Genomic DNA, 13,274 nt, shown 5'->3' with positions numbered 1-13,274 from the left:
CAGTGCAAGGGCGTGAATGCATGCCCCGCTCCAGCGCAGGACAGGATGTCAGGAGCGTCTATCCCAGCACTCTCCATGCATGGGTCCCTCCCACTGCACATCATCCCAGAAGGATTAACATGGATGCTCATCACAGGCGTGAGTTCAGGGGGAGGATCAGACAGTCAGAGCCTCTCTAGGCACCCAAGTGCAAAGGAGACATCAGTCCCATGGCAGGCCTCTTCCCGACATGGTGCAGTCCCAGGCTCTTACCTGGCAGCTGGTCATGTAATACTGCAGGACCTTCCTGATGAGATCATGCTCCACGCGGGGGAGCAGCTGTGTTCGGGGGGCATGGATAGCAATTCGGCCGTAGGCCAGTATCAAGGCCCTGTGGGTCCTGGCTCTTTTCCCTTGGTGATAGTCCTGCACAGGGTGACATGACACTCAAACCAGGGCTTCCCATGCCTTCTGCCCCACAAGTAGGAGTCACTGCTGACCAAGGAGTTGCCCAGCAGCAATACCGGCTCTCCCTGCCACTCACAGGAGACCCACAGCTCTGACAGCACCATCATCAGTGCTTTGTTTCAGATGCCTCATCTTCTCTGTCCTGCAGCCTGGGTGACTCGGGCAGAGAGAGCTGCAGTGCCACTCTGAGCCGTGGAAGTCGGGGCAGGGGCGGGGGAGAGTTTGTGACCCACAGGAACTGGGGCAGCAGATGCATTGTGCCCAGGGCCGCCTCATGTATTTGGCAGTAAGGAGTCCCTGGGCACAATGCATCAGGAAGGCTGCGGCAGGTCTGTCCGTGTGAAGGAGGTGGCTCTGCCTGTTGTGCTTTGCGCAGAAGCTGAAGCTCTGCAGGTGTTTGGGGCACCGTGAACGCCCTGCTGGATGCGGCCTGGACCCAAACACCTGTCAGCGCTGAGGTGCTCAGCTCAGCCATGGTGGCGGCTCCGCTGGGCTGGGTGAGCCCTAGAGGAGAACCTTAGGGCCCATTTTACAGCATTTGGGGCATGTGGATTATGCACTCGGAGCTGGTACTTTGAGGCTGGGCAACAGGGCTCATGTCTCCTCTCCCATGGCTAACTGAAAGATGTGAGAAAGACACAATCTCTTTCTCTGGGTGAACATCAGATGTAGTTGCCTCGGTGCCTGAAAGGGGCTGGTTAATTGTTGACTTATTAACCTGGGACATGAAAAACCTGAGTAGTAGAAACTGTGTTCCCCTCTGTATCACTGGAGACCTGATGTGGAGCATGTTCCCTGGGAGAGGGCATTACCAGGGAGAGGAGCCACCGCCAAGCTGCTCTTCTCAAGGGTTTCTAGGGGAAGGAAGTGTGAGAAACCCCCCAGCTCCATTACCTGCAGGCGGCCGACTATCCCAGACACCTGCACTTTACTCAGAGCCGCACCAAAGTCCTCCAGTGTGCCCAGGGTGAGGTCCACGTGGCCCTCGGCTGAGAATGCCAGGATGGTCACAACGTGCTGGAAGCCAAGAAACGCACTGGGGAGTGAGCAGGGCTGTCTGGCTGACAGACCCCAGAGTCCTCCCCATCTCCCTGATACTAGAACTGCCCGTCCGACCCGCAACAAGTCAGGGGGCTGTCTGAGGGAAAGGACAAGGGAAGGCCAGGAAGCAAACAAACCCGAGACACAAAGCAACAGAGAAGTGAGGACACGGGAGGACCTGATACGTCTGGAGAGAACAGGGTCCTCACCTCTCTCTCAGAAGCGTTCATGTAATCTGTGCCCTTCAGAGATTTCTGGAGCTGGGATTTCACATGGGCAACATCCTGGCAAGAGGCCAAAGTGGTACCAAGTGCCTTATATAGGAAACTCTGAAAGAAGGAGACCACCCACCAAAGAGCTGGGAACACAGCAGCCTGCTGGTCAGGACAAGAACTGCCCAGAAACACACCCATCCCTAGGAAGGACCAAGAGAGTCCAGCCCCAGCACCCACACACCGAATAACTGGCCCCACTCTGCAGGAAAATGGCAGCTAAAGGCAGAGAAAGAGCCCCAGGGGAGAATCCCACTTCAGCTCTGTGCTCCCTGTGATCAAGAAAATAGAACGGAAAAGCGCAAACTGTGGAGAGAAACTCTCTGCAGCCTCCTGCCACAGCACCACCAAACAGCTGCAGAAACCCAGCCGTTGCCAAGAGCACGCACCTTGTCCGGGGAGGAGCAGGCATAACTGGCTGTCTGGTGCTGCAGCTCCAGGCTCAGCTGACTGCTCCAGGCATCGTCAGCAATGCTCTTCAGTGTCATGTTCAGGAACTGAGGGCACAAGTGAAGGGAAAGAAAGGGTTGGGTGCATGGGCTGAGTCTCTGTCGTCCTCCTCTTCTTTGCCCTTTCTAGCACCCGAGTCTCACAGGGAGACTTGGCAGCCTTTGGAGAACGCTCCAGGTGGACACCCTAGGATCTTCCTGCTTCTTGCTCTCCCCTCCTCATCTCTGCCCAAGGATCCTTCACAACCTGGACACCAGTGGACAGAAATGTGGAAGAGATTGTGCCAAGAAACCTGTCCACTGGGGAGAGATTGTGTAGAGGGGGGAGGCTGGATCAAGTCAAAAAGGCGCCATGGGCTCTACAACGGGCACCTCCAACTGCCAGGGACTTGAGTGCTTTGTTGTGTTGAACTTGCATTGTGATAGGACCTGGGAATTGCAGAAGCCCCCAACCAAGGCCTCATCTCCTTCCATTTCTTGAGCTCAAAGACTGTACAGAAAGGCTGGAGGATCCCAAATGGACAACTCTAGATGCCAATCCAAACTCAAGGCCACTGGCAAACCTTCCAAGTTGGACTCTTGCTGGGTTATTGACTTTCATCACCTCATTTCCCTGAGGCATGAGGGAACCCTCCCTTCTCAGACAGCCCTGGCTGGCTGCAACAGCAGCTCTGAGAGCCACCCTGTACCTTCAGCAGCAGGTGCTCCCACCACACATTGTCCTGGGAGGTCTCAGGATTTCCTGAAGCTGGGAGGCAAACAAGAAGGGTGTCACTGCCATAGGCACTGAAGAAGAGTCTTAGTTGCCTCCCTGGGCATCAAGTCTTTAGCAACTCCTGCATCCGCACCCAGTCACCTCCTGGGATCCTGGATGCCCTGCGCTCTAGTATATACCCTGCTGGCATGTCTGAACTTTGTGCATGACCAGTCCCTGCAGAAATGGCCATAAGGGGCCTGGAGGGTGCTCAGCACCTCACGGATGTGCTCGGCACAGCACAGTACAGGACTGGGCTTCGTAGAAAGGCAACATGAACAGAGGTTTCGTCTGGCAACAGAAACCTCCCAAGAGTTCAGAGAACTGCAGGAGAGTGGTTAATCTGGTGGAGCCCTTCATGGGCAAACCCTACCCTGGGTCCCATCAACCTCCATGTTGTCAAGCCCCTGGATTCGCGCCCCCTGGCAAAGAGTAGAAGCTCTCAAGCATGCGATGCTGCAGAGGGGGACCGGTGCCACGGGGGGCTCCAGGAGGCTGCAACCTCCCCTCCCCTCTCCCTTTCCATTCTGCAGAGATACTGTGCTCCTTCCTTGCTTGTTACCTTCAATAGTCGAGAGCAGGATGGGAATCTTGACCCTCCACTGCTCTCCAACAGCAGGGTGGATCATGCGGTGCAGAGCCCACAGTGCCCGCAGGGCAGAATGTGCGCGGCTGCTGTCACCCAGGGCCGAGGCAACCACAGACAGCACGAGAGAAACAGGGGCTCAGCTCTGGAGTGGGACTCCATGGCTTTCTTTAGGAGGGAAACTGGCCTCCACCATACATGGCCAGAGCATTCAGCAATCAGACAGAGGCTGAAGTGCTGTGCTAGGCTGATCCTGCATGCCCCTCCGCAGGCTGCGAGGCAGGGGCAGAGCCTGGCTCTGCTCTGCAAAGGGAAGGGAACTGTGCCAGCACAGGGCAGCGCCGAGTGTGGGAAGAGACAGAGCGTGCTCCTCCAGCTAAGGCTACAGGCACGTGTCCCCACACCACTGACCCTCCCCACACCTCTGGCAAGTACCTCTCCAGGGCTACTCACCAGGAGTCGCGCCAGCAGCCCCTGAACCTTAGGAAATGTGGCTGGAAAGAGAAAGAGAGCATGGCCATGTGGGACTACTTTGGAACTGGGGGGGTGATGCTGCTACAAGCCTGTCCATTCCCAATGCACCCGCCCGTGGCTGCTCGGGGAGCTGGGCACAACTGGCACTTTCATGGCACCTTCCGTGCCTGGATCTCAAGGAGCTTTACCAAGCAGCCTTCACTCCCAGCCCCTCTGTGAGGCAGGCACTGCTCAGTCATCATTGGATGAGTGGGGAAGCTGAGGCAAAAAGGCCCTGGGATTCCCCTGTGGCACAGCATAAATCTGGGGCAGCTCTGGCTTGGAGGAGCCCACATTGCCTGGCTCTCCCTCCCAGCTTGGAATGACCCAACTGGCCCTCCCGCCTTGACCCTGGTTCTAATGACTCAGCCTGGCACTTCTGAGGCACACCACACTCCTGCTCAAGACAATGGCAGGCTTCAGCCTGCTACAACAGAAGCCCCAAGTCCCCAGCTTCCATTCCTCTTACCATTTGGCTCCTAGACAAGCTGGACTGCTTGAAATTATAGGCCACTAAGTCCCAGGCCCAGTCATCCAGGCCCTGCACACTGAGCAGTGTCCTGACGAAATGAAGGACGGCCTTCTTCACCTGGAGGGGAGGAGAGGACAGATTGGAGTCAGGACGGCCCTTATGCCCTAATGGGGGCAGGGACCGGCCATGGCACAAACCCTCCCTCAAACCTTGGAAAGGATGACAGGGAAGGAGAAGGGTCCCCAGGCCTCCAATTTTATTTCTAGGGTTTATAAAGAGGCAAGAGAACTGCGTGTCTTTCCTACTCAGTAGTCCCATATTGGCATCGGAGGGAAAGCAGATCCCCTGCCCACTGGCAAACTGATGACACTTCCCCAGATCCTGACTCTCCCCACCTCTGGAAGCAGAGGGCCAGGCTCTCTGCACTGCCTTCCCTGAAGACGCGGATAGGGAAGAAAGGTTTTCTCTACAAAAGAACCAAGAATCTGGGGTGGGAATTTTGTGCCAGGTCCATGTGCCATCCCCAGCACAGCCACTGCTCACAAAGCACCTCACCTCAGTGCTCTGATCACCAAGCATGCACCTCATGGCCTTGACTACAGCACATTTTTTCTGGCTCATCTCGGGCACTGGAAGGAAAAGGAGGGCACAATATTGCTGTGTTCTGGGAGCAATCCACAGCAAGAGGCACCCGGCTTGCAAAAGACCTGCTTGTGGCGACCTGCACAACCTCCTGTCTCTACTTTGCAACCTGGGAAAGTCTCTTGGGCCATAAAAGGGCTCGTTAAACCTCTCGACTTGAGAGTGCTGCCAGGAGAGGTGTCCGAGCAGGATTTGGTCCCAGCATTCCTGTGTCATCCAGCAGGATGCAGGGTGCTACTGGCCCTCTGGGACCGAGCAGCAGAGGACGGAGGTCTGACTCTAGCTCTACAGCCAGGGCTCTTGAGCGCAGCTAGAGCAGGACAGGTCATTCGGCCTGGACAGTCCTAACTCAGTTCCTGAAGGGTCAGCCAAGACAGCAGTCAGCACATTTGCTCTGGTCATACTTACAGTCAGCAGCAATGATGCCGCTAAAGATGGAGAGGGATGCCACGCAGCTTCCCTCTTTGTCAGTCTTGAGGCGGGAGCCCACAAAGGAAATAAATTGGTCTGGGGAGAGACAGGTTGCAGGGGAGAAGAGCAAACCTCAGTGGCCTCAGCACTCCTCGTTCTCATTCCCCTGTCCAGGGTTTGGCACAGAGCAGGGAGGTTTGAAGGAAACCCCTATGTCACTTGGAGCCCCCTCTGCTTACCCAGCAGGCGGAGACAGTAGAACACCTTGACCTGGTTCTCTGAGCCCGGCAGCTGTGCGATATCACACACCTGTGGGAAGAAGGCAAGGGATTCTCCATAGTCCCAGCTGGGTGCAGGTGAAAGTGTGGAATGGATCCTGTACTCCCACTGTCCAGAGTCCTTTTGAGTCCCAGGAGACATCACTGCTATCACACACAGCAAGAGCCAAGAACTCAAAGGTCCAGACCATAAGCAAGAGGGGACCCTGATTTCCAAGTCCCTTTAGCAACATGGCTGCTTTTGGCTGGACTCGCACCACAGGGTTGATTGTTCGGGTCCTGACTTGGTAGGACAGAGGGATTTGCATGGAGCCTCCTATCAGTTGAACTGGACTGAGGGAGACAAGGAGGCCACCACCTGTTTTCTTCTTCTTGGGCAAGCAGAGACGTTGCCAGCAGAGTGGGGCTTGGCACCTCCATCAGCTGGGTCTGTCTGGGTAATGGGACTTGGACCTGCTGGGCCTTGGGATGAGCGGTACAGAATCAACCTCCCCTTACCTGGGTGTGCAGGGCAAAGCAGATGCTCTTGAGTTTCCCATCGGGGAGAGGGACCTCAAAATCATAGGCTACCTCCAAGAGCTGGCTCAGACTCTGCAACAGACGGTGAAAGTCAAAGGGAGGGTTAGAGAGGAGAACCGTGGAGTGAGCAAGAGCAGAAAATTAGTGAGTGAGAAAAGATACCTCACTGCCCCATGCTTAGTGCTTATTGCTTTGGGGCTGGAAGTTTCGACATCTGCAAGTCTGGCCACACCACACTGTGCTGTTTGAGCCCCTGCCCAGTCCCCTGAATACACCCCACCTGGATTACCACTCTCTGGAGATTCAGATTCCTTCCAAAGGATGCCAGAAGGAGAGTGGGTCCCACAGCCCACAGGTGTCGTAGGCCCCAAAACTGACCGCAGAGTCAGGCCCAGCCAGCATCTGCCCACACAGCCCCAGGGACACAGGACAAGGGAGCACAGAGCTGAAGTGGGATTCTCCCCTGGGGTAAACCTGTGCTGCCTCAGGGGGCTGCCCAGGTGCAAACAAAGACAGAGCGCAGGAGACACGCTCCACAGGCAGAACCACTGTATAACATGCTCCACTTCTGTAAACCATAGCAGGGAGCCCCAAATCTCCATGCTTTAAACTGCCAGGCCCTGACCATAATCCCTGCCAAGCCCAGAGGGAGCAGAGCGAAACTCAGCTGGAAGGAGTGGTCTGGTAGTTCATTTCTTTTGTCTCCCCTTATCAGACTTCCTAGAAAATGGAAGCGGCATTCCCATCATAGCCATGATCTACAGACCCGGCTGCTGTGAGTTTAGCCTCCAAGTGTAGGCAAGGCCGATCCGTTAAGGGGTCTTGAATTGCACCAGGAAAGCCCCAAGAGCTACGGAGTTCCTAGGCCAAGTCGTACATGCACGCACGTGTGCCAGTGCGCACACCCACGCATACAGACAAGTGCCAATGCTGGTTTCCCAGGTGGCATCTCACCATGGTGACATGAAGATTGTCGACCCCTCCCTCGTATTGCTGCAGGAGACAGGGGAGCCTCTCAAAAACAGTATTGCGATGCCTCTCATGGTGGAGAAGGAGGCCCATTGCGGGTCCCAGCGCCTTGACCGCAGCCTGCTGCAGCTGCAGAGAAGAAAGGCAGGACTGAGTCCCTCCGGCAGACTTTCCAGGAGGTTGCTCTGGGTCAGGAAGAGGCACAGCTTTTCTCCTTCTCATATCAGCAGTGTCCTTGGTCCATCATTGGACCAGCCCCGTCTGCATGGTTCCCAGCTACGGCCGTGGGATATGGCCCCGAGGCTGGCTCCCCGCTGTGCTGATGTGCCCAGATTCATGTGCAAAGAGAGCAAACTCCTTGTTGCCATCCCCCTGGGCCCCGAAGGAGTCATGCCCAGAAGGAGCTCCCAGTGCCCACTGGCACCCATTAGTGCACGCAACTGCACACTGCCTGTGGGCAGAGCAGATTCTCAGACACGTGTTATGAGCCCCGGAGACTGGGTCTTCCCTGCCAGCACTGTACACATAGGCAGAAATAGTGAAACGTGACAGCTGTGCTATGGAGCTAGAAAGACAGCAGCCCTCACCTCCAGGTCCTCGCTTGTCAGCCAGCTGCTGCTCATGAGATTAAAGAAAGGGAGCACATGAAAACCATAGTCGGCTGCCCGGCAGCTAGGGAACGGGCTCTCGTCCCCGACGTGAAATATCAGGTTGGCAGCCTGGGCAAAGCCTTCCACAACTGCAGAGGGGGAGAAAAGACAAGACGTTTGCACAGGAACATTGGAGTGAGGTGCTGCAGGACATGCATGCCTGGTGGTCATGACAGTGTCCCGGCAGCCTCTGTGCTGCTCAGGGCAGATGGAGAATTTGGGACAGGTGGAGCACGGACCAGGGGCTACAACTAGGATTCAATCTGCACCATCTGCCCCAGGGCCTAGAGGCAGCTCCAGCCTCGGTGATGGCTCCTGGGAACTACTCTGCAAGGGTCATGAAGGGCCCAATCCTGCTCACTGCTCAGAGCCTCCAGCCAGCCCAGGGAGGGACGGTTCTCCACTCGTGGTTGGATCAGGCCCAGGAAGTGCAGTGGAGGCCCCGCTTGCTAGTGCGGGACACTCCAGTAGGGCCCAAGCTCTGTGTTAGGCCCTGGGTGCCCAGTGGGGGCACTTGCAGGAGGGGCTGGCACTCACCTCCACACAGCGCCCGCTTCATCTGGTCGGTCTCCACCAGCCTCAGCACAAAACGCAATTTGCTGAGCGTCAGCACAAGGAAGGGCTCAGACCTCAGTGCTGCAGGATAAGGATACATTATGCAGTTAGAGACATTCCTGTCCACCTGCATCCCTCACTCTCAGGGTGAGCAGCACAAAGGGGCTTTGAAGATGTCAGAGGAACCCCACAGTGACTGCCCCTACGTAGGGCAATCTTCGTCTGCTGCCCTCCCATGCCCAGATGCAGGGCAGGAGGAGGGAGTGGAGGGTCCTGCCCACCTGACCTCCACTCCTTCCTGTCCTGAAGGCCCTTTCAGCTGTTACAGAAGTTAGTGCTGGCGCCTTAGATCCAGGAGCCAGATTCTTTGGGCCCCAAATCCAGCTCAGTTGTGATGGCCCCATTGGACAGAGTGGTATTTATCCCCTCCCTCCACAATCCCTGATGAGAGCCCGGAAGCAAGGGAGGCAATGCTGTACCATAGGCTGAGGCCAAGTCGCCCAGTGTAATCAAGAAGTAAATTGGAGGGAGCTCCATGATGCCCACGTGACACTGCAGCTCATACATCACCCAATTGTAAAAGGTGCCGGCAAGTGCCACGAGGGTTTTTCCTGCAGCCAACTGCACTTCATCATTTTCTTGCTAGAATAAGAAAAGAAAACTGGAGCACATGCCCGATGCACAGTTTAGACAGTGGTAAGTCAGGCTGGGGATAACTCTGAAAGGGAGGGAGAAGGATGCATTAGCCTCAGCTCCTCCAGTGGCCCAGTGCCATTTCATCCTTGGTTCCAAGCAAACTCTCTTCCCCACCACCTACCAGCCACACACTGTACTAGCTGCTCCTGAATTCACTACATGCCCCTAATAATTCCTTGAATGAGATCCCTCACTCCTAAATGCCCGCTGAAACACTTGGCTGAACAATGTTTCGGCTCTGGTTGGCTGGCCAACCGCAGAATTCACCTGGGCTGTAGGACACAGCTTCAGCATGGACCAGGAAGCTTCTTGGACAATGCTGTCCCCAGCAAAGCACCTATGCACTCTGGTCTTTCTCAGCAGACAAGCTGCCCCATGTTTCAGAGGAGCTCAACACTGGGCTGCATCGTGTTCCTGCTCTCCAGAACCATCTGGAGAAGCTCTGTCTTGAGCAAGCCTGCAGCCTCTAAGCAGGGTCCATGCAGGAGATACACCATAGGCCCAAGCTACATTGGACCAAACAAACTATGCATAGAGTCAAGTCTTGTGAGGAGAAACTGGGCAGAGCTCACTCACCTGGGTCTCCCTCATGTCTTTGGAGGCCAAGTGGATGATCCTCCTGACAAGGTCCCTGTCTAGGCTCTTTATGTCCCCCTGCAAGACTTCCTGCAGGCTGGAGTAAATGGTGACTCTTGTCTCCTGGGAACACACCGAGAAAGAGAACAATGGGTTTCCTTTGGGACCAGTGCCAGATCATCCAGGACTGTGATGTTGGACATCAGTTACCCAGGGATTCTTCTACAGCCACGCTAAGGGGGACCTTGCTCCTGGACAGGAACACAACCCAGGGTGTCTTGTGTTTGTCCTCTCATGCAGATGTTTACAGCTGGCACTAATAAGTGGGGAGTGTCAGGCACTGTGAGGGCACAAGGTAACAGACTGGCGGGAGACACAGAAAAGTGATCAGAAAAGCAGTCAGATGCATCACAGGCACTGTCACCCCAGTGCACTGGGGAGGTGGGAGTGACTTGCATTTCTTTCAGAGATGGGGACACCAGGGGAGTGACAAGGAGCTGTCGGGTGATCCTGAGCAGCAAATGTAGCAGGAGTTTGCCAGGCAAGATGCTGCCAAAAACCATTGTGCGATTAGTTCTGTTACTGAGTGAAGAAGGGAGTTGAAATATTTGTGAACCAGGTTGCGCTAAGCCAGCCAAGCCATACTTGGATGACAACAAATCAGGCAGGGAAAGTGTGTTGCCCAGGGTCTCTAGGCAGAGGCTCAGCACCCTTGGCTGTATTCCCAGTTCTTTTCCTGACTCGCTGGGGGACAGTGGGAAAGTCACTTCACTTCCTGGGCTGAGGCTTTCCAGTCTCACAAGGCTGCTGGGAAACTACATTTCATATCTCAATGCTGTGAGATACTTGGAGGAAGACACTAAGGAGGCTCACAGCATTATCTGTAGGGTGAGGGCTTGTTTGAATGTGGCTTATACCATATCTATCATCCACTGGGGAGGGGGAGATGATGCCCATGTGAGCGTGCCCTGATATCATCGTGACATCACAATATAACAACAGGGGGCATGTTGTATTGTGAGCTTTAAAAGGAGAGCAGGAAAGGAAAAGACCCAGCAGATGGACAAGGACCAGTTTTAGTTGGGGTCCCACCCTGCACAGCCTGGAAGGAAATGCTTAGAGCAGCCATGTGACACAAAGCCATCTCCTTACCTCCTCCTGTTGGAGTCTCTCCAGCAGAAGGCTCACAGTAATGTCAAGGTCCACGTCTGCCTGGCCAAACTCTGGGCCAAGATTGCCCTGAGCTTGATCCACCAGGCATCTCGCTGCAGAGGGATCACTGGTGGAAAAACCTGAAATGGAGGAAAAGGATTCTGTTGATTTCCGTTGTTCTCGTTCATCACCACCCACTAGCAGCTCTGCTGGAGCCAAACCCTGTAGCCTGGCTACAAAGGAAAGGTTTCCTAGCACAGCAACAAGGGGAGAGCTCTCCAGGCCACCCTTCTGGGCTGAGGCAGCTGGTACTGCTAAAGAGGCACTTTTCTTAGTGCAATTTAGTTCTGCCAAAAATCCCGTCTTTGCCAATAGGGTGGAGATGATGCTCTGGTGTTAGCCAGCATCAGAAGCTAAAAACCTATAATCATTAGTCCTGTGCGCAATGGCCACAGCTGTACCAGCCAAAGAGGCAAGAGTGGACCTGGTCAGGGAGAAGATGCACCTTCCCCTTTCTCCCGCTCTGTTATGCTAGGAGATTTGCTTGCAAAATGGCCCAGCCAGTGGGAAGGGGAGATTACTGTGATATTTGTTTTCTGGAAAATAAGGGAAGTCATGCAGACAATAACAACTCTTTTCTCCTTGGCAATTAGTTGGAGAATTGGGATCACATACCCAAAATGATGGTTTAGGGACAACGTTTTTGAAAGCAAGGTTGCCTATAAGCATACCTGGGATAGGGAGGGGCTGTTTAAATTAGAGAGGTTCCCCAACAGCCATTCTAATTAAAACGGCTCACCGTCACATCTATTAAGCACCCCATATTTGAACATTGCCATTGGAGCACTTTAACTAAAGCTTATTCAATGAGCTTTAGTTAAAGCACCCCCACAGCCATTTTAAAATGTGGCGGTGGGGGGCAGGGCACTTAAACCACATGACAGTGAGGCAAGGCTGGAGCGTTTTAATTAGGAAGTGGAGCAGACTCGATTAACTGAGCCTGCTCCAACCGGTTCTAATTAGAACGCGAACCAGCACGTCTATAGGCTGCCGTCATGCTTCAGCTTAGCTAATGTATGCAGAGACACCTCACACCACCCACCTGGCTGCAAGGGGGACAGGGTCAGAAATACCCCGGGGATGGAAGGAGGCCTTTCCCAGAACATCTAACACAGTCTCCAATGACTGGAGGCATGCCAGTGTCCAGAGGCTGAAGGCTTGATCCTGACCTGGTCTCGATCACCCAAGCTGCGGTCCAGGCCACCAAGTAACAGTGGTTTGCACAATTTAAAATCTAGCTCTAGCAAAACTGATTTGAGCTAATCCAGCTATTCCTTGTGCTTCCAAGAAGGGCTGTGGGACTAGAGATTAGGCATGGAGAACATCGTGGGGATCTTACCTCTGCTGGGTAGTTTCAGATCGATGACTTCCATTGTTCAAAGTCGGCTTAAACAAGCTTTCCTTCTCTAATGCGCTGAGCAGCTCCTATCGCGAAGGCGTCCGGAGGCACTCAAGGCTCCAGGTCCAGGACCCAGGAAAGAGGTGAGCCAACAGCCTTTGTGATGTAAGCCCCACTATGACAACTAGGTGACCATGTCCTACCTCACAGGTGGCTGCTGACCGATGAGGGGCTGCGTATCATGGAAGCTTTCACAGGGCTGCATAAGGCTCCAGATACAAGTATCCCCAGAGGAGGGTCAATTTGATTTGATGTAGACTATCTTAGTCCCCCAGATCACCTTGGAGTTTCCTGTCTTCTCCAGGTGCGCTGTACCTTCCAGCACTGGCACTGATCGAGTAATTAAATCTGCCTATGCTTGAATTTGTAAGAAATAAAACTAGGTTGGAACCAGGAAAAGCTTCCTCTCACTTGCTAGTTCTTGGCCTCCTTTGTTTTTGCATCTTGTCGTCCAAAATGGCTTCTTGTAGCCCTCAGATGTTACAGGACTGGGTTGCAACCATCTTGTCCATCCAGCCTGCCAAATGCACCCTGCCCACATGGGTCCTGGGTCTGTCTACATGGAGGCCCCACCCGCCCCCTCCATCCAGTGCCCCCAGGGGTGGGTGCGGGGTGGACGCTGCCATGAACTCTACTCGAGAAGTCGCTGATTCAGGACTTTAAAACTTGGCCCAGTAGGAATCACACACAACTGTCTCAAGAGGTAGGAAATCTGTATATAAAAGTGCTCTTGCTTCCCTCCCACGTTGCTGCCATGTTTAACTCATACACAACCCCTGTCAGATTGCCAATGATCACTACTCTCAATTAGCAGATGAGAGTAGGGAGGCAAA

General features: G+C 54.4%; 2 protein-coding genes and 1 long non-coding RNA gene across 3 annotated transcripts; all 3 read right to left on the bottom strand.

The window, feature by feature from the left end:
* Window positions 1-46: 46 nt before the first annotated feature.
* Window positions 47-2,128, bottom strand: LOC132246554 (maestro heat-like repeat-containing protein family member 2B). Its single transcript, XM_059719734.1, has 3 exons — window positions 1,698-2,128; window positions 1,342-1,464; window positions 47-405 (listed from the first exon to the last, which is right to left on the bottom strand). Exons 1-3 carry the CDS (start codon window positions 1,899-1,901, stop codon window positions 202-204), a joined length of 531 nt encoding a protein of 176 aa, XP_059575717.1. The 5' UTR covers window positions 1,902-2,128; the 3' UTR covers window positions 47-201.
* A 31-nt stretch (window positions 2,129-2,159) lies between these two features.
* On the bottom strand, window positions 2,160-3,656 carry LOC132246553 (uncharacterized). Its single transcript, XR_009457924.1, has 3 exons — window positions 3,526-3,656; window positions 2,899-2,957; window positions 2,160-2,257 (listed from the first exon to the last, which is right to left on the bottom strand). It is a non-coding gene; the product is annotated as an uncharacterized LOC132246553 (long non-coding RNA).
* A 119-nt stretch (window positions 3,657-3,775) lies between these two features.
* Window positions 3,776-12,544, bottom strand: LOC132246536 (maestro heat-like repeat-containing protein family member 2B). The gene is made up of 12 exons (XM_059719670.1): window positions 10,983-12,544; window positions 9,831-9,953; window positions 9,038-9,200; window positions 8,541-8,639; window positions 7,941-8,092; window positions 7,339-7,482; window positions 6,364-6,456; window positions 5,827-5,896; window positions 5,585-5,683; window positions 5,090-5,163; window positions 4,532-4,651; window positions 3,776-4,043 (listed from the first exon to the last, which is right to left on the bottom strand). Exons 2-12 carry the CDS (start codon window positions 9,843-9,845, stop codon window positions 3,999-4,001), a joined length of 1,074 nt encoding a protein of 357 aa, XP_059575653.1. The 5' UTR covers window positions 9,846-9,953; window positions 10,983-12,544; the 3' UTR covers window positions 3,776-3,998.
* Between the last annotated feature and the right edge of the window lie 730 nt (window positions 12,545-13,274).

This window comes from Alligator mississippiensis, chromosome 16 (genome assembly GCF_030867095.1).
Source record: "Alligator mississippiensis isolate rAllMis1 chromosome 16, rAllMis1, whole genome shotgun sequence".
Lineage (NCBI taxonomy): Eukaryota > Metazoa > Chordata > Crocodylia > Alligatoridae > Alligator > Alligator mississippiensis.
The sequence above is the reverse complement of the archived record's forward strand: the minus strand, read 5'-3'. Positions and strand labels throughout refer to the sequence as shown.

Excerpts from the sequence above, each read along its gene's own strand:
- LOC132246536 (XM_059719670.1), bottom strand. Across the intron at positions 8,640-9,037 it reads CGACTTGGCCTCAGCCTATG|CACTGAGGTCTGAGCCCTTC; the intron begins GTACAGCATTGC and ends CTTATCCTGCAG. Across the intron at positions 7,483-7,940 it reads TGACAAGCGAGGACCTGGAG|CTGCAGCAGGCTGCGGTCAA; the intron begins GTGAGGGCTGCT and ends TCTTCTCTGCAG.
- LOC132246554 (XM_059719734.1), bottom strand. The coding sequence starts at position 1,901 with ATGGGTGTGTTTCTGGGCAGTTCTTGTCCTGACCAGCAGGCTGCTGTG. Across the intron at positions 1,465-1,697 it reads TGAACGCTTCTGAGAGAGAG|CACGTTGTGACCATCCTGGC; the intron begins GTGAGGACCCTG and ends CTTGGCTTCCAG. Across the intron at positions 406-1,341 it reads GGATAGTCGGCCGCCTGCAG|GACTATCACCAAGGGAAAAG; the intron begins GTAATGGAGCTG and ends CACCCTGTGCAG.